The sequence below is a fragment of the Myotis davidii genome, unplaced genomic scaffold, assembly GCF_000327345.1.
Source record: "Myotis davidii unplaced genomic scaffold, ASM32734v1 scaffold623, whole genome shotgun sequence".
Lineage (NCBI taxonomy): Eukaryota > Metazoa > Chordata > Mammalia > Chiroptera > Vespertilionidae > Myotis > Myotis davidii.
In genome coordinates this window covers 579,626-604,226 of record NW_006294464.1, presented here as the reverse complement: position 1 = coordinate 604,226, position 24,601 = coordinate 579,626, and the positions used below count along the sequence as shown (strand labels likewise).

Genomic DNA, 24,601 nt, shown 5'->3' with positions numbered 1-24,601 from the left:
CGCTGGCTCCAGCTCTGAGGCCTCTGCTGCTAAAAGCAGGTATCTTGTTTGTTTGGGTTCTATAATCGAAACACTGTATCAAATCCAGCTCTGAGGTCCTGGCTCGCTGAAAGCAGGTTTCTGGGGTTTTGTTTAGCTTCTATATTTGTAACAATGTTTCAAAATCTAAGCTCAGAGGCCGGCAAGGCAGGCGGGGAATGTTGGTTTCCTCTGTCACTGAAGCAAGCAAGCCTCATGTTATCTTCAAGCTGCCTGCCTGCCAGCCTCCATCTTGGCTGGCAGTTAATTTGCATATCGCCCTGATTAGCCAATTGGAAGGGTAGCTGACGTGCGGCTAATTACTATGTTTCTCTCTTATTAGATAGGATAAGGCTGATGGGTATATATTACAGAAAATATATGCTGTGCTCTCATAGTGTTCACACTGAACATTAGCTCCCTCCAGACTCTTGGGCTGTGTCTTCTGCGCTCTGAAGAAAAGTGCCTTGTTCTTAAGGCATTTCAGTGGGTCATTTCATTTTTTTCTATTGGTGGTGGGGGAGTACCAGTTTTTGAAAAATGTCTTGGTGGGCCTGTCTAGGCACAAATACTGCCCATGTCATTTAGATTAATAATAATAATAATAATAATAATAATGACGATGACAGTATAGGACTAATAATTAACAGTGCCAAACACTGTGCTAAACACTCTTACAAGGATTTTTTTTTATTTTGACCTGTGCCTATGATGTAGGTATTGTTATAATCTTCATGTTGTAGATGAAGGAACCTAGACACAGAAACACAGTGCCAGGTGAAGATCACACAGCTTGGAAGTATTTCAGGCAGTTTTAGCCTGGGCGGTCTGACTTCTGAGCCCATGTTAGAGGTTAGCTCTTTTGAAAGGATAGAAAGAAATAATTTAAATAGTACTTCCGAGACTGTGAAGCCTACAAAAGCTATGATGTTAAAAAATCGGACTTCTTCCTAGGTGGTATGGCTTTCTGACTCTCGCCTTTCTCTGACTCCTTATCACTTGTTTGTGGTAAAGTCCTAATTGCTACATCATATTCAGTTACATTTTGGTTATCAAAGATCATTTAAAAGCTCAAATTCAATCTTTCTTTAATTAGTTAATGAATAGGAACTGCCTCGGCAGGCCTCAAAGTCATTCAGCAAGTCTTTTTATATTTGCTTTTATAAATTTGTCTGAGCTTTTCACTTTAAAAAATTATGAATGCCGTATTTCTTTGTTCTTGGAAAGCAAAATTAAAAATTGGAACACATTATGTCCTTGTGGCAGTTTGTTGTTATTACAGCTGTTCCAGGTTTTTTGTATTTTTTTTTTTCTTTTACTCTCCAAAGCAGTTTATTATTTTCTGCTAACATTTCAATTTCAGCAGCATCCTAAGGCTGTTACAAGAGAAGTTATCAGTTTAGAATTAGAAATAAAATAACCTTTATGCTTGTAGAATCTGCTATTATTTCTAACATTTCTAAATTGCTTCTCCTATATTTTATACCATACTACAGGCCCGATGCACAAAATTTGTACACTCGGGGGTTGTGTCCCTCAGCTCAGTGTGTGCCCTCTCTCAGTCCGGGACCCCTCGGTGGATGTCTGACTGCCAGTTTAGACCTGATCCCCCTGGGATCGGTCAGTCAGACATCCCTCTCGCAATCTGGGATCCCTCACTTCTTACGGCCCACCTGCTTGCTCCTTATTGCTCAGCTTGCTGCTCCTTAGCAGTAGGCTACTTACTGCTCGGCTCTTTGCTCCTTAGTGCTGCTGTAGAGGTGGGAGAGGCTCTTGCCACTGCTGCTGCGCTCGCCAGCCGTGAACCTGATTTCTTGCTGAGTGGCTGCTTCCTCTGTGGGAGCACACTGACCACCATGGAGCAGCTCCTGCATTGAGTGTCTGCCCCCTAGTGGTCAGTACACATCATAGCTACCTGTCATTCTGGTCATACCACCATAATGGTCGCGTAGACTTTTGTTATATAGACTAGAGGCCCAGGGCACTAAATTCATGCACTCGGGGGGTGGTCCCTCAGCCCAGCCTGTGCCCTCTTACAGTCTGGGAGCCCTTGGGGGATGTCTGACTGATGGCTTAGGCCTGTTTCTTCCAGGGAGCAGGCCTAAGCTGGCGGTCGGACATTCTTAGTGCTGCTGCGGAGGTGGGAGAGGCTCCTGCCACATCCGCTGCGCTCGCCAGCTGTGAGCCTGGTTTCTGGCTGCGCGGTGCTCCCTCTGTGGGAGCACACTGACCACCACGGGACAGCTCCTGCATTGAGCGTCTTCCCCCTGGTGGTCAGTGCGCAACATAGCAACTGGTCGTTTTGCCATTCAGTCGATTTGCATCTTAGCCTTTTATTATATGGGATTTGGCAGATCATTTCTTTCACAGCATCTAAAGTAGGGGTTTAGGATCCCTGACATTTTAGTTTAGCTTTATACAACCCTTCTTTGGCACAGTCTCTTTACTAAACATTGCAGTTTCCTTTTATAAAGCATTTGCCTCATAACATTGTTTAGATGAATAGTCTGAAGGAGAAATGGATTGTGATCTTCTGCTTTTGACTAGATGTGTCACCATGAGCAAATTGTGTCTCTTCCCATTTGTTTAAAAGCAAAAGAAGTTTGTGGTGGTCATTGACATGCATTTCCCAGTGTCCCCTCCAAAGATGGGAGTGCATCCTGCTGATGGGAGTGCAGGTGGCCTCAGCTGTGAGCAGCCTTCTTGCTAAAGGGCATGCCCTTTCTAGGGCTACCCACATCCAAAGACTGGTTATAGCAGGAATATAAAGGCCCAGCATATTGGCCTAACATTCCACTACCCCATCTTAGGGCAATTCTGATGGGCTGTTTCAACTCCACAGCGCTTAAAGTTTTTTGGGCCTGATTGCAGTTCATGGTCTTCTCCTCTGCCCCAACCTGCTGCCACCCTCTTCCTTCCATAGGTGTTGGTTCCCCAAAATAGCCTGCCTATCAACTCAACCTCCACAGGGACCTATGTATGGTCCCATTCAACCAGAACATTTCTGGGCTCTGTAGTGTGAATGTTGTTCTGCTCAGGAGTTCTTCCATATCATTTTATATTTTCCTCTAGACACGAATCCTTGTTAGTATAAATGAAGTGATCGTAAGTTATATAAATTTATAATGACTGTGTTGTACACCTGAAATGAATATAATATTGTATGTCAACTGTCATTGAAAAAAACAAATTACAAAAAAATAAACAAGATGAAAATGAATGAGAATAATAATTAGGCTATAGTTGTTAGTTCTACTTTGTTCCTAAAACTGACAAATTAAAAAAAAAATTAAGCATGTTACTTTAAAACTTTTAAATCAGGTTTTTTGAGCTATCTGGTGTTTTCTGATTTGCAAAGGTTTGTTGTTCTCAGAGTACTCCTAGAAAGTGAAGTAGCTAAGCAGTTGTGTTCAGGCAATGCTGAGTTGCCTCTGCTCACTGTTTCTTGGATATAGTTCAAGCAGCCTCCACTTTTAGGTAAGAACTGGCTGACACACTCAAGTTCTCTGCAAGTGTCTTGCATTGTACAAAGGCTCACTGAAAATAGGACATCACTTTAGGAATCAGATGATGAGAGACATAACCTTACTTTTCTTTAATTTCTGCTGAATGGAGAAAAGATATACTAGAATTGAACAGTCTGGTCCAGTGGTCGGCAAACTGCGGCTCGCGAGCCACATGTGGCTTTTTGGCTCCTTGATCGCGAGCCGCAGTTTGCTGACCACTGGTCTGGTCTAAAGAATTGGTATAATGCAACCTCTTGGGAGAAAGCTTGAGACAGCAATGGTTGAATTGAACTGGATTATACTTAAAAAGCTGGGAAAAGGATAGCAGATAGATTTCCTACTAGAGAAATGAGAAGTTGAAATTGTTGGAGGTTTTATGTTAAATGAAACCAAATTATGAGCCTTGAGGTACAGTGAAAAAAAGTACTTACAATTTTAGGGGTACTGTATCAAGGCAATTAATTAATGTGCCAGGAACTACACCTTTGCATACTGTTTCTACTTGTATTACTTTTTCAGGTAACCTGGGAAACATTAAGATTTATGGGAGAAGGAAAGTTCCTTTTCTACTCCTTAGGTTCACTGAAAGCTCAGTTTCTTCATTCATTCCTGTCACTTGTCATCTGGTCTCACTTCTAGCCCTAGCCCTGTCAAAGGCTAATCAAAGGCTAATCTAAACTCTGTTATCAATCACTTTAAGTCCTTTGAATGCTTGACTTGCTCTACTCACTAGTTAAAGACCCAACCTTGAATTGATACCCAAATCTACTCTTTCTGCTTTTCTTGTCTGGTCAGATTTTGTAATCATGATCTGCCATCTTAGCCAGGTCTACCTTGGTAGGGACCTTTTTTCTTATCTTTGTTCAGTTCACTGTACAAATCCCTCTCTCAGTTATTCCAGACCATGAACAGTCTCATCTTTCCTAGTCTCCATCAGAGGGTAAGCTCACCTAATTTCATTACGAAAATTTAGGTGACTGGGTGTCAACTTTGTGCTTGCTTGGCCTCTGGATCCCATTTTTCTTGATTCCCATTCCATTATTGTCTCCAGAACCTCATTTCCTTAATTATCAGTTTAGAATATATTTTAGACTCATCCCCAAATAAAACAAACAAACAAATGCCATCACTGAACCTCCTTTCCTTCTCTGGAAGCTTGTTTACTTCCTTTTTCTTTTCAGCCATACGTTATGATGTGTACCTTTCCATTTCTGCTCAACCCAGGTCAAGTTGATTTTAACCATTTCTGTTGAGGCCACAAATGACTTCCTAATTATAAAATCCAACAAATTGAGAAAAGTGCTTATTATGCTGTCCATTTTTAATTTATTTTTTAAGTTTTATTGAATTATAATTGGCTTTCAATAAACAAAACATTTTAAAACATACAATTTTACTTTTGACATTTATGCAAATGTGATGAAATCACCACAATCAAGGTAATGAACATATACATTATCCTCAAAGTTTCCTTGTGCCCATTTGTTATACCTTTCTACTAAACTAATAAAGCAGTGATCAGCTTTCTCTTACTATAAATTACTCTATATTTTCTAAGTATATGTAAGTGGAATCCTACATTATGGATTCTCTTTCACCTGGCTTGTTTTTTATTTTTTTTATTTTTATTACTCAGTATAATTATTTTGAGATTGAACCATTGTATATTCCTACTAGCATTGTGTGAGAATAGAAATTGCTCGCCATCTTTGCCAATATGGTACGGTTGGTCATTTTAATTGTCGTCATTCAATAGTGGTGTAGTGGTATCTGACTGTGATTTTAACTTGCATTTCCTTAATAACTAATGATGCTGACATCACGTGCTTATTTGTCATCCATATATGTTGTCTTAGGTGAAGTGCCCAAATCCTTTGCCCATTTAAAAAGTCAGTTTTCCTATTAGTGGTTTTTGGAACTTTATATTTTCTGGATATAAGTCTTTTATCAGATATGTGATTTGCAAATAGTTTCTTCTATTCAGTGCCCTGTCTTTATTCTCTTAACAGGTTTTCTCAAAGGTCAGAAATTCTTAATTCTGATGAAATATAATAAATTTTTTTTGTTATGAATTATGTTTTTGATGTGATTTCTGAGAATGTTTCCTAATCAAAGGTGATATTTTTGTACTGATTTCTTCTAGAAGTGTTATGGTTTTCAGTTTTATATTTAGGCTTGTGATCATTTTGAAAAATTTTATATATGGTATGACAAATAGATAGAAGTTTGTTTTGCATATAGATATCTAGCTGTTCCAGCACCATTTATTGAAATGGCCATCCTTTCTCCACTTAATTAATTGCCTTTGTTCCTTTCTCTAAAATCAATTGAACATATATGTTTGGGTCTATTTTTGTGTTTCTAGTCTCCTTTAGCTTGTTGAGGTATTTCTTTTAAATCTTTGGACTTAGACTTTACGTTTTTGCTCTCTCTCTCTCTCTCTCTCTCTCTCTCTCTCTCTCTCTCTCCCTCCCTCTCCCTCTCCTTCTTCCTCTCCCTCTCTCCCTCCCTCTCTCTCTCATAGTTGTCTTTGTTATGTGTTAGAAGAAAGAACTGGGAGACTGATGGTGCCATCTTGGACTCTTAAGGGCTCTTTGCATGGGAACCTGAATTAGTGTAGTTTTTCATTGTCTGTTCTAGCGAGGGCAACACAGGGCTTTGCTTTCTGACATACCTGTTTTGAGTTCTAACCTTGGCATTTCCTAGCCGTGTTAGCTTAGATTAGATATATAAACTGCTTTAGCCACAGTGCCTTTATTTATAAGATGGAGCCAATGATAACTGTTGTGCAGTGTTTGATGTCAGCCTTCCATCGGCTTAAGGATTAAACTAAAGAAGTCATGTTTAGTATTTTGGCACAGTGCATAGTAAATCAACAGCAAATGGTGATGGCCTTAGGAATGCAGTTTAGAAAGTTTATTTTCCTTTATATTTTTATGAAAAGTGAGGTATATTTTATATTATGGTCTGATTTTCGATGACATTCAATTCAAAAATCACCTTGTGAGTACTTCTAAGATGTCAGGTACTATGCTAGGATTTTACACACTTTTCTTCACTGAATTGTCTCCAAAACTTGGTGAGGTAAGTATTATTTTTATTTTAAACAAACTCAAGGCAGTGAGAGGTTAAAACACTTGCCTGAAGTCAGTTGGCTAAATGTGGAGGAGCTGGGATTTGATTCTACATTTATAGTTGCTGTTCCCATAATTATGCCCCAACCACCCAAGTCTCTGTGACCAGATTTGTGGGGTGGAGTGTGAGCCTCCTGTCTACAAGCCTTGTCCATGTAACCATCCTTTGTGAATGGGTTGGAGAGGAAGATGGAGGACCAGAGGGCTTGTAGCCGCGGCTCACACCCAGGTCAGGTTGCTGTTAGGTTGTCCTTTTCCACTCGCTATGGAACCAGGGAGGGATCACTTAATGCTTTGGGCTCCATACCCAGATTTAGAATGAGAGGCTATTAAATTGTGTTACACTCCATTTTTAAACCCATTGTGAGGTGGAGGAATGATAAGATCCAAACCTTAATCAAAAGGATTCTTATGAGTGGGAGTCCCAGGGCAACAGCCTGAAATAACACTTCGATACACTGGAGAACTAATAACTGTGGCAGCAGTTATACCATCACCAATTGTGAGAGAATTGCTAGCCTTTTATATTGCCCTGATCACTTTGTGTATGTCTTAGCAAGGGAGTCATTGTGGCTGAAATAGTGCTAATATCTTCTACTGTGTGCCATTGAGGCCCTACACCAGAAGATTCTATTTCCTTCTTTCCCTCTATGAGAGGGAACAGTGGTGTTTGGCATTAACTTTGTAGTTGGAATGAATTTATTCCATGAAGCAGTCTGTAGCACTGGACGCAAAGTATATGGCTATGTGGACACATAGGATATATATGACACACTCAAGAGTCACTGTGGTGACATTAACAAGTTTGTGAGGCCCTAGATGGGGAATGAATTGTTAGTTGTGAATGACTTTGTGCTACTTATGAGGTGGGCTTTGGAAATAGAATCTATGTGCATAGTCCCACATGGATCCTTCAGGCCTACATATGCCTCCTCTTCCTCATCACTGCCAACCATGCTGTTGGTCAGTCCAGAAGACACCCATTTCCTGGGCTAGGGGAGAGATAGGAGATGCAAGCAGACAGCAAGGGTGAGGAAGATGACAGGAATCTGGGGATCTTGTCCATGGGTGCTCCATTATTGCATTAGCTACCAGAGAACTGGGTGGTCAAGCTGGGTGGTCTTTAATCAGCAGAGCCCTGAATTTTCACCTGGGACCTAGTTTGGCTTTCTCACTAATTACTTGTGTGGGCTTGGCCCCCTTGATGATGGGAGTAGCAAAATTCTACAGCTCCTATAGAGGACAATTTGTCAATATTTATTAAAATTATAAAAGCATTTACTCTTTGACCCAACAGGCTAGTTTGTTGCAGCGTCATTTTTCGTAGCAAAATACTTGTGTATAATCCAAATATAGATCAGTAAGTGACTTCTAATATAAACATGTCATGGCCACTTGATGGAACACCATGCGGGAGTCCAAACATGAATGAGGAGATGCTCTATGTATTCAGCTGGAGAGGCCTCCAGAACTTGTCATTAAGTGAAAAAAAAGCATGGTGCAGAATAATGTGCAGAGGATGCTGCCTTTTATCTAAGAAAGGGTGGAAAACCAGAGATACATGTTGGCATTTGCTATTTGCTTACATCTGGCAATAAAAAGGAAACTTGAGAAGTTTACCCTTAAAGGTCCAGAAGAAGAAGGATGGGACAGGGACAGGGATGTGAGATTTCTCACTGATGCCTGTTATCATACAGCGACATGTGTCCTTGGCAGAAAGCAGGAGCAGCAAGGCTACATTCTACTATCTCTCTGATACCACTGGAGGGAAACCTGTTGAAAAATGAATGTATATTTGTATAGTCAATTTAAATTTTTTTCTGCTTCAGTGGAGAGTAGCCTTGGTAGGATATCTAAAATTACTGGTATATGCTCTAGTTTGGACCATTAACCTTTCACAATTTAGCTTCTGACACCTTTGGGAGGCAGTTCTGATAGCAAAGTTCCATCTTTAAATATAAGGGGCATGGGAAACAGAGGAAGACTAATGAGTCAGTGAGTCAGGGAAATGAAAGGTTGTATTATTTTTATATGAGACCTATGGAGGTAAGATGTAATGACATCTATTTAATATTTACAATATATCCGAGTGCTTATGCCTGGCAACATTGCATAGGAGTCAGGGAGTGGTGGGAAGATCCGCTCCTCCCCACCCTTTACACACACTCAGACATAACCCTGCACTCAGACATACCCTCGATTGGTCTTGCCAAGAATCAAGAAGTCGAGAGGCTGGTGCACAGACCTGACAAGATGCAGTGCTGCCTTTCCTGGCTCCTGGCTTTCTGTGGCAGGTAAGGGCAGGTAGCATCCTGCCAAAGTTGAGAGAATTAGAGTTCCCGCTGCACCTCTTCCATTTGGGCTCACATTATTATTCTGAAGAAATTTTTACTAATCATTTCTGAGGTCCCAGCTGAGGGAATGCTTCTTGTGGGTTTTCCTCATTCTCGAACAAACTCAGCATCCTCATTCAGGAGAGAAAGCAGAAACAGTACCTAAAACTCCAACGAGGATCTCTGCCTCTGAGCTCCTGCGGGTCCTTTACACCAACTACTGGGTGGAATAGCTGTCATTGTACCCAGTGGGGGTATGAGACATCAGGGGCTCCCATAGGTTAATTAATCCACCCATGATTTTACAGGCAAAAAGGTAGAAATCTGAGACTTCAATTCTAAGGTGCTCTTCTACTCATAAAAGGGTACGGTCTTTTTTTTTTTAGTTTTATTCATTTCAAATGGGCCAGATCTGGCCCGTGGGCCGTAGTTTGCCCACGGCTGTTCTAGGCTCTTGGATGTAATCTCACAGAGTTCTAAGGCAATTTTTAAAAAGCTCTGAGCTTCATTTGTGAATATGGTTTAATAAATTATTATGTCCAAACCAAAAAAAAAGAAAGCACTTTAGCATTATTTTTCATTAGATATATATAATACATGTGCATTTCTTTTTCCTTTATCACCTCAATAGGAGGTTAGTCTAATGCATAATGAACCTATATTATTTGGACATGTTTATAAAAAATACATAGTATTTAGTGGATTTTTTTTTTCATTGACTCCTGATACTTGAAATGTGAAATAAGCCATAGTCAATAGGGTTTTGAATTGATTATTCAATGTCACATCTTTTAATACAAGATGCATGTCAAGATGCTTTTTAACCCGATATAATAATTCTTACTGTAATTTTGAGGTTTGAGGGATAAAACAAGATGTAAGTGTATTTCTTGGATAATATAAAGATATTCATGACCAGAGATTTAAAAAAATTACTGTTAATGTGTTAATGTAACAAATTATTAGAATGTATAAAAGAATATGGTCTTTGGGAAAAAATTGCACATTAATATAACTTAGTTTAAAATAATAACCATTTATATTTGAAGTGGATCCATAGGCTTCTCGAAAAATGGAATTTTGTTCTTTTTGACTTTTACCTGTTTATGTGAAAGAAGCAGAATTAAAGAACTGAAGATGTCTTTAAAGTAGTAGAACAAATAAAATGACTGGTCTGTGAATTTGACGTTCTATGTAGGGTCATATAGATTTAAAAAGGAAACTTTTAGTGAAGGATCTGAGGAAGTAAAATGGATTAAAAACGTCCAAAATTTTTGACAATTTGTGTTTCCTCTCTCACTTTCTGTGATATGATCAATTAATATTAATCATATTTTTGGATTCTGAAAAACTTTGGCTAACTTCCTTGCCTTTTCCTGCTTTGCTGGGTGTATTTTTCAGTGCATGGAACAATTAAACCTTTCATTGCTACTGAGAAAGCCACTGGTAGGCTAGGAAAGCAAGGGCTGTGTTGACTGAGGTATTTTTTAAAAATATTTTTTAAATTAATTTCAGAGATGAAAGGAGAGAGAGAGGGAGGGAGGGAGGGAGAGAGAGAGAGAGAGAGGAGAGAGAGAGAAAGAGAGAAACATCAACGATGAAAGAATCACGCCCCCTCCTGGGGATTGAGCCCATAACCCCGGGCATGTGCCCTGACTGGACTGGCAATCTGACCTCCTGGTTTATAGGTCGATGTTCAACCACTGAGTTACTCCAGCTGGGCAGTGGCTGAGGACTTGACCCAAAGAAGAGCGAGGGTTGATGCAACCAACATGTGGAAAATCTATCTTAAGAATTTATTCAGTAGAGGGGGGTGGGTGGAGGTGGAAGAGAGCATAGAAGGGATAAATGATAATGGGAAAAATAAAATAAACTACAATAAATTAAAAGAAAATAATTTATTCAACATTAAACATTTTTACTCAACAGTTATAATTTTATCTAGTTTTAGAAGTGGTGAAGTAAAAGCCCTTCAGCAAAAGAAGGTTTCTAGAGAAAGGATGAGATCATCACATCACTTTTCACTTCTACCTTGTATGTTGATGACACCATCAGTACCAACAGCTCAGATGGGTCCTGTCTCTAGGGAGGCTCAGTTCCCCATAGACTTCATGCAGTAGGGATTTAGTTTGGTGCTAATAAACACTGATAATAGCATCACTTTAATCAACACTTGTATTTTGAGGGCTTATTAATCTCTTAATTTTTTTTCTCTAAGGGAAACTTAAGATTTTATAGGTGTGATATAAAGCTATAAAAACTATGCTATTTATTTAGACTGTCCACAGGAATAAAATAAGGGCATATAAATAAAATTTATTTGTGTTCTCCTCAGGTACATAGGTGACATTTAATTATATGATGATGAAATCATCATGTTAACCCTTCTTTCTTTTGGTAAAATTTGAGCTAAGTATACAAAACCACGTACCCAAAATTAATTGTTTTTAATTGTTTTCAGAAGGTGATTTGTGCTTATCTACCAAGAGTTCCAAAAAGAATGACAAAAATTGTTTTTCCCGACAGGCCTTCTGAGTTATATAACCCAATGCTTCACACATTTCTGTTTGCCAGCAGAATTGTCTCTGGAGCTTTTTAATAAGAATATTGGGCCCAGCCAGTGTCGCTGAGTGGTTTAATATCGACACATACACCAAGAGGTCACGGGTTCAATTTCTGGTCAGGATTGCCAGCTTGTTCCCCAGTATGGAGTGTGCAGAGGACAGCTGATAGATGTTTCCCATCGATGTTTCTCTCTCTCCTCCCTTCTTCTCTCTCCAAAATTAATAAAAAATATATAAAAAATAAAAGTATGTTAAAAAAGGAAATCTTTGAGGAAAAAAAAGAATATTGGTAGGGGATTATTTGTCCCAAAGATGAACAATCACACAGGTATACAAACACCTTCTTCCCAGAATTCAATTGGGAATAAGCCGTTGGTCTGCTAGGAGCTTCTGTATAGAAAAGTCTGGACTACTCAGGGGGTTTGTAGACGTTTTCCCAATGGCCTGCACTGGGACCAGCCTTTTTTCCCAGTTAGAAAAAATGTTGGCAAAATCCACTCAGTAATGAAAAGAAATGAGCTATTGATATGTACAGCAACCTAGGTGAATCTTAAGATAATTATATTGGGTGAACAAAGCCAGATAAAAAAGAGTATATTCTATATGATTCCACTTTTCTCCTCTATAGTGACAGAAAAGAGATCAGTAGTTTCTGGGGAAAATGGGGGTGAGGAGAAAAGAAAGGTCGGGGCGATGGGCAGATAGAATTACAAAAGGACATGAGGAAACTTTTTGGGGTGATGGATATATGTTCATTGTATTTATTGTGATGACAGTTTCATGGATGTTTACATGTGTCAGCATATGTCAAATTATACACAATCTGTGCAGTTTAATATTTGTCTATTATACTACATGTATAATAAAGGGGGAAATATTGTATTACTATTCTAAACAGAAGTCAGTTATTCACTTGCCTCAGATAGCAGGGAACTAGAAAATAAATACATCTAAAACAGAACAATGAAAGGAAAATCTACCTTCTTCTATGTAATTCGGGGCATAGGAAAGATCCCCTTGTCTCATAATTCCCTTCTCACTGGATTTTCAATTCTTGAAATATCTTTTTTGATGGGCCGGGAAATGTTTTAATTGTCAAGAGTAGGAGTTTTGGAGTCAGGCAGACCTGGGTTTAGCTTAGTCATTTGCTAGCTGTGTACCTTTGGGCAAGACACTAACCTTTCTAATAGTTTTTCTCCCTGTTTATGAAATGAAATGATAGAGGTAGGCATAGTAAATGCTCAATAAATGGAAGCAAGTTTTGTTATTATTTTTATTTATTTCACATTCTGATTCACACTAGGTTTTAAAGGCAGATATTCTTGGATGAGAAAAGACAGTATTTTAAATTCACAGAGGGGCGTGTTACCATGGAGAAACATAATCAGGAATGTTGCCTCAAAGAAGAGAAAGATCATGACCCAGAGTGAAAGGAGCATAGGTTCTAGACTCTAGAGACTCTAGACGAAACAGTCGACCTTAATTAACAAACAAATAAGCAAATAGGCAAAAACCTTTATGTAGGGCAGTGATGGCGAACCTTTTGAGCTTGGCGTGTCAGAATTGTGAAAAACCCTAACTTAACTCTGGTGCCATGTCACATATAGAAATTTTTTGATATTTGCAACCATAGTAAAACAAAGATTTGTATTTTTGATATTTATTTTATATATTTAAATGCCATTTAACAAAGAAAAATCAACCAAAAAAATGTCATAGGTTCGCCATCACTGCTCTAGGCCATAGGTGATTTGCCCACTTTTGTGTGTGTTTTTCACATTAGGCGTGTTCTCATCTGATTTCTCTGCTTTTAGTAATCTCTGTGCTTTGCAGGCTTTGCTTTGAATTCATTAGTCTTTTCCTTTGTTAGATAATATCATTGTTATAAGTACCATATTTATGATTGCTTATTGAGAAATTCATTCTGCCATTTAGCATGTACTTTGTTTCTTTAGAAGTATGTTTAGCAGTCATCTGTAAAAAAAAGTTTTGACTTTTTAAATGTTTTGCTTAAATTCAGCTGATTTTATTTTAACTTTTATTAGCTCATAAACTTTAATTTAAAAATTATGGAAATGAAAATTAATTGTTTTATTCTAAATTGGCCATGTTGTTGATATGCAAATTTGACGAGCAATACAGTAAAATATTTTTACTTTAACTCTGAAAAGATGCCATTTACATTTATAGGAACTAGTAGAATTATCTGCTTTCCCATGATCTTGACCTAATTTTTTCATCTGCCAGATACTTGCACGGATTTGACAGGAGATTGATTTGGCTTTAGAGAGTCCTGGAACTGCACAAAGTGTTTTTCATATTGGAAAAGACATACCCAGTTTTTTACAAGTTTTAAGATTTATTGCCTCCCCCTAACATGTTACAAATTAATTTGTTTGCTATTTGTTTTAGTTAGAATGTAGAAATTGGTGTCATTAGCCAAAGGATAAACCTGATCCCAAGAATGGGCAGACTGCCTTTTAACACTGTTTTTATTTGGTATCTTTGCAGGTCTGGACATTAGATGGGTAGACTGCTACTTTCCTTTTACTCACCCTTCCTTTGAGATGGAGATCAACTACCATGGAGAATGGCTAGAAGTTCTTGGCTGTGGAGTGATGGAACAACAACTGGTAAATTCAGGTAGAAAAGAATCCAACATTTTATTTACAGGCTCTCTTAAAAACCACTCTCCTCTCCTTTAACCTTATTTACACACTCATTTACATAGGCATTTACATATTCCTGTAGGGATAGCCTTACCATCTTCCTCATAGTGCCCTCCAGACTTATCTCCGACACTCAACTCTAGAAGAACTTAATCTCAAACACTTAATTTTGTTATGGTTTCTGTTTTTGGAGATCTTTCTTGTCAGCACTTTGCTGTTCAATTTGTACTTTGTCATTTCGTCTTTATTGGTATGTTGCTTTTTAATTGGCCCGCCAATGTTTGATGCATGTCATATACGAGTGCTGTTTGTGTTCCGAACTATTTAAGAATAAAGCCAATGTATTATCCTTTTTTGTTCATATTGCATTTAGAATAATGCCTAAATTCAACAGATATATCATAAATACAATAAAACACACTATAAAAATACTTAAGAGGTTCTCAATGTTGACAGTGCCACCTGATTGAGGATAAGTTGGAAGACAGGATCGCTGATTGAATTCTATATATAGGTACTTAAGAAAGTTCTTTCCAGCTCTTCTCTTCAGGACCATTGCTTAATAAAAATGATTATTTCTAAACTTAATTTCAGAGCTGTGATTTTTTAATTTTAAATTTTTATTTCAGAGAGGAAAGGAGAGGGAGAGAGAGATAGAAACATCAGGGATGAGAAAGAATCATTTATAGGCTGCCTCCTGCACGCTCCCTACTGGGGTTCGAGCCCAAAACCCAGGCATGTGCCCTTGACTGGAATTGAACCTAGGACCCTTTAGTCTGCAACCAACGCTATATCCACTGAGTCAAACCAGGTGGGGTGAGCTGTGAGTTTTATAATGTCTTCCATACTTAAATAAAAACAAAACAAAACCCCAACTCTTAGTCAACCAAGTCACAAACATAGTAAAGAAACGAATTAATTAATTTATTGGAAATCTTGCAAAAACATTCCTCATTTTTATACTTGGTAGAGTTACTGTCACCTATTCACCTTTGTCCATCTCAAGCTTTCCTTCATAAGAAGTGTCATTAGAAGCAGGTTTGAAGTCATCTAAAAATAGATACAGATAAGGATTTTCATACAGTGAACAATACTTGAATACCTGGATCTAAAAAATAGCATGTTTCCAAGCGATAAGTCATTTATCAACAATCAGTAATTAAAATGGCTTAGAAGCATTTTTATATCACAAAATATTTAAAAAGTCGCCATTTGAATTTAATTTAAAACATATTTTTTTAAGAGTATAAATCCCTTCTGGGAACTCAGTTGAGATTTGAGCAGGGGCTGATCGCATAAGGAGTAACTGGAATGGAAGAGATGCATATTGCAAAGTGCACTCTGCCCCTATATCCCACTAAATCCCCACTCAGCTTCTGTAGAAGGACATTTGCTCTGTGGTGTGAGAGGCCAGTGGGTCAGGGTTCAGGGTTGGTCACAGGGCTTCCTACAGCAGAATGGAGAAGAGCTGCCCTTCTTGGTGACTAAGAAATGTTGATAGACCAGTGGTCAGCAAACCGGGGCTCGCGAGCCACATGTGGCTCTTTGGCCCCTTGAGTGTGGCTCTTCTCCAAAATACCACGCGCGGGCGCGCATGTTCAGTGCGATTAAAACTTCGTGGCCCATGCGCAGAAGTCGGTTTTTGGCCTGGGTGAGTCTATTTTGAAGAAGTGGCATTAGAAGAAGTGGGGGTGTCGGTCGGCTGATGGGAGACGTGGCGCAGGCGGGCCTCGGGATATGCAGCGCGGGGGAGGCACCAAATATCAACAGTACTTAAACTATATAGGTAGGTTAATAACAATGTACCTGCCTATATAGTTTAAGTTTAAAAAAATTGGCTCTCAAAAGAAATTTCAGTCGTTGTACTGTTGATATTTGGCTCTGTTGACTAATGAGTTTGCGACGACTGGGATAGACCGTAGATAACATCATGAGGTTAGAGAATAAGAGCAGAATAAGATGGAAGAGATGAGGTGGCAGTGAAGTGCAGGAGTTTGTATTATTTGGGCTGGGAGACCAAAGACCTGGCCTTCCCTTCTTACTCTTAGGTAACCTCACCTGCAGGGCCTGGACTCAGTCAGCTCAGATTCTTGTCCATTCTGCGTAGGAAGGCTTTGGGGGAAGCCCTGCACTCTGCCAAGTTCTTCTTGGATACTTTTCAAATACTTGCAGATCTGTATTAGAGAAGAGGGAGCACAGAGATCACAAATTAGGGCCTGTGCAGAAAAGTTTTGAGGAATGAGCTTAAAAATTTTGAAGCCTGAGGGTAAAAGTTTTGAGGCCTGAGTTTGGGTTTGGTAAGTTGACAGCTGTGTGCCTTCAGGCACGTTGCTTAACCCCTGAGAGTCTTGATGTTCTCATATTAACACCTTGTGGACCAGTAGTTTTATTGCTAGCTTTACCCACTGGCCAGATAAGTTTCTATTGAACGAGTTTTACACAAATGTTAAAGGCACGCTTTAAAATTAAATACCCATTGCATTTTGAAGTTATTTCTTACACGTTCTTACAAGGTAATATCTTTTTAAAGTATGATACTTTGTAAAACACTGTGTAATATGAAGCAAGAATTCTCGTGATCTGTCCGCAATGTGTTAAAATGGGCACAGTGACTCTTTCCTTAACGTTTTATTATGAGGATTAATGGAGGCAGCTAGTAAACATTCAGTAAAAATTGATAATTTTAAAAAATTTTCAAATGACTAGAGCTATTTATCAACAGAGATACCCCATAATAGGAAATATTTAAACAGAAGCTGTCCTGCATATTATAGAAATGATTTATAACCAACTGGAACTAGATTACCTCTGATCTTAGTCATCTCAGGATCTCTGATTCTTGATTGAGTGATTGATTTGTGAGGGAACAGGAAAATTAAGAGTATTAAGAAACAGAAAAATCAGCTCTATAGATGAATAAGCATCTTAATAGAAAACAAAATATTGAGGGCATCTATGTAAGATTTAATCTCTTCTTGAGTAGGAGCTAGCTTCAAATACTTCTATGGTGTTTTGATTTTTTAGTTTTGCTTTCATTTTATTTCTCATTTTTATTTTAAATTAAATTTACTGAGGTGACATTGGTTAATAAGTATACAATTCCATAATACATCATCTGTATATTGGTTGTGTGTTCAACACCCGAAGTAAAATCTCCTTCTGTCACCATATATTTGACCCCCTTTACCTTTTACTACTGTTCCCTCATTCCTCTTCCCCTCTGGTAATCACCATGCTGTTGTCTGTGTCTATGAGTTTTTATTTGTTTGTTCATTTACTGTTTTCAGTTTTATATTTCACTTGTGAATGAAATCATATGGTTTTTGACATTTTCCATCTGACTTATTTCACTTAGCATGATATTCTCAAGATCCATCCATATTGTCACAAATAGTTTTTGATCTCTTCTTATGGCTGAGTAATATTACATTGTACATATGTACCACATCTTCTTTATCCAATCATCTATTGAAGAACATTTTGGTTATTTTCATGTCTAGGGCACTGTGAATAATGCTGCAATGATCATAAGGGTCTGTGTACAGGAATTGGTAAAAATAGGTTTATAGTTGTAAGTATGCAAAACACAGAGTTTATTCTTGTTTTATTATTTATTCTTGTATTATATTTTTTCATACAAACTACTGTAAACCTACTTTGCCCACCCCTGTATCTTTAGGAATAAATAATTTAAAAAATTTTGGTAAGATATCAGAAGAGAGGTTGCTGGGTCATATAACTCTATTCTTAATTTTTTGAGGAACCTCCATACTCTTTTCTAAAGTGGCTATACCAGCTGACATTCCCACCAGCAGTGAATGAGGGTTCCTTTATCTCTACAACCTCTCTAACAGTTGTTATTACTTGTCTTATTGATATTAGCTATTCTAACAGATCAGAGATGGGATATTATTATAGTTTGATTTGCATTTCCCTAATAGCTAGTGAACTTGAACATTTTTTAAATAATCTATTGGATCAAAGACCTAAATATAAGACCTGAAACAATAAATTACATGGAAGAAAACATAAGTACTAAATTTATAGACTTTGGTCTAAGAGCTTTATGAATTTGACCTCAAAGACAAGGGAAGTAAAAGCAAAAATGAATGTGACTATTTTGTTTACAGACAAAGATTTGAAGAAATCCTAGGTATCCTTCTCCCAGGAATGCTTGGTGTCAGGGGCCAGAATGAAGAAAGTAAATCGGGATGAGCAGCTTGCACATTAGTTGTCACTTGGAATTGTGCTTCCTTGTACATTTTCCAATATCCTTGATGGGTTTTTATGAGGTATATTCACACAGTAATTTGCTGAAAATAGTTATCTGAAGCAGGTTTCCAAATCACTATTGCGCATTAATGAGACTGTTGTTCTACAATTAGATCAGCACATCAGGTATTCTTGAAGGAAATGGCAAAATGGGGAAAAAAAGAAGACACCTAAGATGCAAATAGGATTGAGGGATTCACAGTAATGGTAGGATATGTTTTAAGTTACTAGGAAATTGTATACATATAATTTAAATCAAAGAGAGAGAGAGAGAGAGAGAGAGAGAGAGAGAGAGAGAGAGAGAGAGACTAACGAAAAGGAAGAAGAGACAGTTTTAGAACAGAAACTCTGTGTAGGCTTTTGTATTTGAACTTGAAGTTATGACAAAATTCTGCTATGTGTTCTCAGACTCGAATGTGTTTTGACATATATAGTTATATTTTTAAACTGTGTCTGACAGTCACTAACCCCAGACAATTGTAATTGCAGCTTATTTATTTTGTTATTTCTGAGTTTCTACGATATAGAGAAAGACTATGTATAATTCATCCCTCCAATTCTCCTACATTTTCTTCCCTTACATCCTCTCCCCTTGATTACCTGCCTTTTAATTTTTTAAAATATATTTTTATTGATTTCAGAGAGGAAGGAAGAGGGAGAGAGAGATAGAAACATCAATGATGATAGAGAATCATTGATCAGCTGCCTCCTGCACGCCTTCTTCTGGGGATCGAGCCCACAACCCGGGCATGTGCCCTTGACAGGAAGTGAAACTGGGACCTTTCAGTCCCTGGCCAACACTCCACTGAGCCAAACCCATTAGGGCTTTCCCCCCTTTTTAAATAGAACTTCCAAGAAACAATAAAGCCCTAGCCGGTTTTGCTCAGTGGATAGAGCATTGCCCTGCAGACTGAAAGGCCCATTGATTGTTTCTATCTCCCTCTCCCTCTCCCTTCCTCTCTGAAATCAATAAAAATATATTTTTTAAAAAAGAAACAATAAAGTTGATGGTTGTAGATTCTCCTTTATACTTTTTAAAAAAATATGTTTTAATTAAATTTAGAGAGAGGAAGGGAAAGGGAGAGATAGAAACATTGATTGGCTGCCTCCTGCACATCCCCTACTGGGGGTCAAGCCCACAACCCAGGCATGGACCATGACCCAGAATCTAACCAATGACTTCTTGGTTCATGGATCAACCATTGGGCCACACCAGCTGGACAAATTCTCCTTCTTTAAAGTTCTTAAAGAGGTGCAGGTAAATGATGAAATAACTATAGACCAAAGAAACTGAAGCAGCCATGATATAGCAGACATCAATGTAGCCCAGTTTACTGTGTGCCTGCATCTCAGTAAGACTTAACATGCTTTCTTTTGTTTTATCTTGGTAACAAGGCTCTGAGGTAGAGCTGGGGATTTTACAGAACCTGAGAAAGGTGATCAGGATCAAACACCTAGATGTGGTAATGTGCCTTGCCCAGGTCTTTCTGACAACAGTTAACTACTATGTTGTGCTTCCTGTATACTAAGTTTCATGGTTTTGAAGTGGCTAGAAATTAGTATCAGATAAATTATCCTCAGATAGAATAAAGAACTGCAATTAAATGGAACAAACAACAGCAAACAAAACTCTGTTTGTTCTGTAGTTATTTGTTACCACTGAAGAAGGGCAATGCCACCAATGTATGTAATCTGTGGTAGAGAGCACTTAATTAATAGCATGAAATTAGGTTGTTATTTGAATAGTCAATGAAAACACTTCATTGCACATTTAAGTTGACCATGGCAGATAAGTGTTTTTGTGTACAGATTAAGATAAGGCTTTTCAAGATAGTTTACATAATTTTACTTTAGTTCTTTAAGTTATAGTGTCTTTACCATTGCTTTCAGACCCTTAGATTTAGTAGTTGTGAGGTGGATGGTGATTTTTGTCATAATGTGATTGTTCTTTTTTCTTTGAATAGATTTTTTGAGGACAGTAAGGTATCACATCCCCAAATACTGCACACTTATTTCCCCATGGGTTGACTCAGGCTGCTAATGTCTTTTCAGATAATATGTGGAGCATGAACATCTAAAACTATCACCAGGGTGACCATGGGTCATGACCATGGGTCAGGAAGGAATATACCATTTATTGAGCCCTTGTGAAATTTAGAAGATTGTGCACAGGCCAGGGGGATAAAAGGCTCTATAGTGGAAAATAACTTTTAAAAAATGGAATCACCTTCTTTATCTCTTCATTAAAATATTAAAATTGCCTCTTTTGGATAAAACTAAATATGTACATGATCAGTTTCAAGTTTTAAACAGTCTTTTTTTCTTGTTGTTTTGTTCATTTGCTTGTCACATATTTTTTGAATTATTTCTAAGGCTATAGAAAAGCAAATAAGTATTGTTTTTGCTTTGAAAATAGCACAGTACACACAGACAAAAATAAATGATGACAGGTATTTGTAGTAGAGATACAGGGTGCAGAAGGGGGATGAGTGAGGGATTGGAGAAGAAGTACCAAGCTCTTGTCCTGGCTACATTCAGGATGGAATATGGTTGATACGGATATTTGAAATATATATCTGAGAATAATGTGCTGTTTGCAAAGTGTTATGTACTTTATCTTTTTTTGGGATATCTAGTTGGCATACCTAATGCTTCCTTTCCTATATAAGTGTAAAACTATTTCCAGTCTATTCTTCTTTTTGGTAGACAGTCTCTACAGCCTCTATACACATTTATTTCATTCAGTGTTATTGATCTAAGTTGGTGAACTTTTATGGGTGGCATGGGACAAGACTGTACCAGCATCGTGTTACATACACCAGACATGCCATTCCTATACTTAGCATTTTTTGTGTGTGAGGAGCTGTGCTAGACAAAGAATGCACAGAAATCGATATATGTGATTTCTCGCTGTAAAATTTCAAGTGTAGTAGGGAAGGTAAGACTCTAATTGGAGCATGGTAGCATAAGTGCCTTTCTTGAGATGGGGCTTTGGGGGATGTGAAGAGGGAACTCTGCCTTTCACTAAAATCAGGGGAGGCATCATAGAGATGGTGGCATTGAACTGGATCTTAAACAGTGGTTGTAGTCACCTGAGGAGCTTATGTAAAATGTCAGTTCATAGAGTGTCAGATTCTATAGGTCTGGGATGGGGGACCAAGATGTGCATTTTAAACAAATATCTTGGATAATTCTTGTGAATAACTACACTCAGACCATGCCTCAAAAACTCTGTGTTTAGGATAGGTAGAATATTTTCCTTACTTTTGGGGTACAATCTATCTCTATATATATAAAATCCTAAGCAATTGTTACAACTGGTCGACCGAATGACCAATCGACCGGTCACTATGACTATGCACTGACCACCAGGGGGCAGACGCTCAATGTAGGAGCTGTCCCCTGGTGGTCATTGCGCTCTCACAGCCAACCTCCTGTGGCCAGCCAACCTCCTGCTCCGATTGCTGGCCAGGACGAGGGACCCCATCCCATGCATGAATCAGTGCACCGGGCCTCTAGTTAAATGAACTACACATATTTAAAGTGTACAACTTGATTCATTTTTGACATATGTATATACCTGTAAAACCATCATCATAATCAAGATAATAAACATTTTCATTACAAACCAATGTATTCTTTTGCAGTTTTTCTAATCTTTCCTCCTTCTATCCCTGTGTCCAGGTAACCACTGATCTAACTCTGTCATTATAGATTACTTTGGCTTTTCTAATTTTATATAAGTGAATCATGCAGTATGTATTCTTTATACTTAATTTCTTTCCCTCAGCATACTGATTTTGAGCTATGTTAATATTGTTATATGTATCTGTCAATATTATATGTATCAATTCTTTCCTTTTTGTTTTGAGTATTGTTTCATTGTATAAATATATCAAATTGTGCTTATCCATTCACTTATTCAGGGACATTTAGGTTGTTCCCAGTTTTGTACTATTACAAATAAAGATCTTTTGAATATTTGTACAAAAGTCTTTGTGTGGTCACATGTTTCCATTTTTCTTGAGGAGAAAACCTAAGAGAAGAATGGTCTATAAATGTCAGATAGATCAATGTAATTGAATTGTGTTTAGCTCTTCTATGTAAACTGATATTTTTGGCCTTGGTATTCTATCAGTTTCTCAAAAAAGAGTGATAAAATTTTTACTATGATTATAGACTTGTCTATTTTGCTCTTATTAAATTTTCTTTCATTTTTTTAAGCTATAATATTAGGTGCATACATTTTTATAAATGGTATGTTTTCTGCAGGAATTGCACTTTTATCATTGTGAAATATCCATACTTTCTTGAAGTCTTTAATTTACATTAAAATACACATTCTAGCCTTACCTACTTCCTCCTCAGTTACCTTATGTTGTTTAAGTTACATGTATTTTGTCTGTATACATTGGAAACTGCACCATTTGCTGTTAAAACTTTTTGCTTTAAATATGCATTTTAAAGAACTTAAGAGGAAAACTGTATTATTTTATGTGTACATGGTTATTTACCATTTCTCTTATTCTTTTTCATTCCTGAAGATCCATGTTTCCTTCTGGTAATTTTGCCTTTCAGTATGGAAAACGTCCCTTAGCAGTTCTTACAAAACGTGTCTACTGGGGATGAGTTTCTTTTCTTTTTAAAAAAATATATTTTTATTGATTTCAAAGAGGGAGGGAGAGGGAGAATATTTTATTATGGAGGAAATTTTTATCAAATATAGAATTCTGGATTGATAGATCTTTTTTCTCAACAATTTAAAGATATTGTTGTTGTGTTGTCTTCTGCCTTTACGGTTTCTGTAGAGAAACTCCTAATCATATCATTTCTGGTTCTCCTGCATGTAATGTGTTATCTTTCTCTAGCTACTTTCTATGTTTATTTCATTATCTTTATTTTTAGCAGTGTGGTTTTCATGAATTTAAGTGTGGTTTTCTTTGAGGTTATCTGTTTTCAGGTTCACTGAGCTTGAATCTCTAATTTATGTCTTTCACCAATTTTGGTAAGTTTCTGATCATTACTTCTTTAGATAACTTTTCTGTTTCAATTTCTTCCTCTTCTGCTTTTGGAACTCAAATTACAACCATGTTAGATTTTTTTTATTTTATCCCAGAAGATCCCAAGACGACTCACTTTTTTCTATCTTTTGTCTCAGTTGTTCATCCTATATAATAAAAGCATAATATGCTAAGTGTCTGACTGTTCAACCAGTCACTATAATGCTCACTGACCACCAGGAGGCAGACACTCCAACCAATAGGTTAGCTGGCTGCTGGGGTTCGGCTGATCCCATGAACCAGGAGGTCAGGATTTGACTCCTGGTCAGGGCACTGCCTGGGTTGCTGGCTTGATCCCCAGTAGTGGGTATGCAGATGGCAGCCAATCAATGATTATTTTTCATCATCAATGTTTCTCTTCCTTCCTCTTCTGAAATCAATAAAAACATACCAAATTTTTTTTAAAACTCTGATAGTTCCTGTATCTGGGTCATCTCAAGATGGACTGCTATGAAGAATTGGTCACATTGTCATTATTCTTTGTCAAACAGTTTTGGACTGTATGCTGGAAATTATCAGTGGTAAACATGCCTGTTTTCATTCTTTTTATGTTCACTCTACAGTAGGCATGTCAAACTCAAAGGTTAACATGGGCCAAATAAATAAAATTTAAGTTTATTTGGGCTGCAAAAAACCCAAAGCTTCAATTTTCATAGAAACATAGGTTTATTTCAATAGAGACATGCTGAATACAAAGGGCTGAAATAAATGAGTAATCGTTAACATAAAATAATAGAACATTTTAATAAAAATATTATTTTCTTGAACATTAACTTGCCAGACACTGAATAACTGCACAAATTAATAAGCATAATGCAAATAAACCTATTTTTCTTGTTCTCTGAAAGCGAAATATTTCCTGTTATGCACACCGAACAAGTCAGTACAAGACTAATGATGTGGCAATCGGCTGCTAAAATATTTGCTGCTAGTATTAGTGGAGAGAAATGGTGTGCCTGTGCATAAGGTACGTACGGGAAATGAATGCAACATGATTATAGTAATCAGTCATTAGTGGACGTTGTAGTTTGTTACTAATAATTAT

The 24,601-nt window shown here is 37.6% G+C and overlaps 1 protein-coding gene and 1 long non-coding RNA gene across 3 annotated transcripts in view; both read left to right on the top strand.

Moving 5' to 3' along the window:
* LOC107183913 overlaps nt 1-12,246 on the top strand; it is a 16,724-nt gene extending 4,478 nt beyond the window's left edge. Inside the window, exons 2-3 of the long non-coding RNA XR_001514737.1 lie at nt 11,973-11,975; nt 12,236-12,246. This is a non-coding gene — a long non-coding RNA (uncharacterized LOC107183913). The remainder of the gene's footprint in view (nt 1-11,972; nt 11,976-12,235) is intronic.
* Nucleotides 1-24,601, top strand: part of FARS2 (phenylalanyl-tRNA synthetase 2, mitochondrial) — a 584,045-nt gene that overhangs the window by 182,357 nt on the left and 377,087 nt on the right. For both annotated transcript variants that reach the window (XM_006768687.2, XM_015567165.1), the window contains exon 4: nt 14,067-14,198. In XM_006768687.2, coding sequence (XP_006768750.1) covers nt 14,067-14,198 — 132 coding nt within the window. The remainder of the gene's footprint in view (nt 1-14,066; nt 14,199-24,601) is intronic.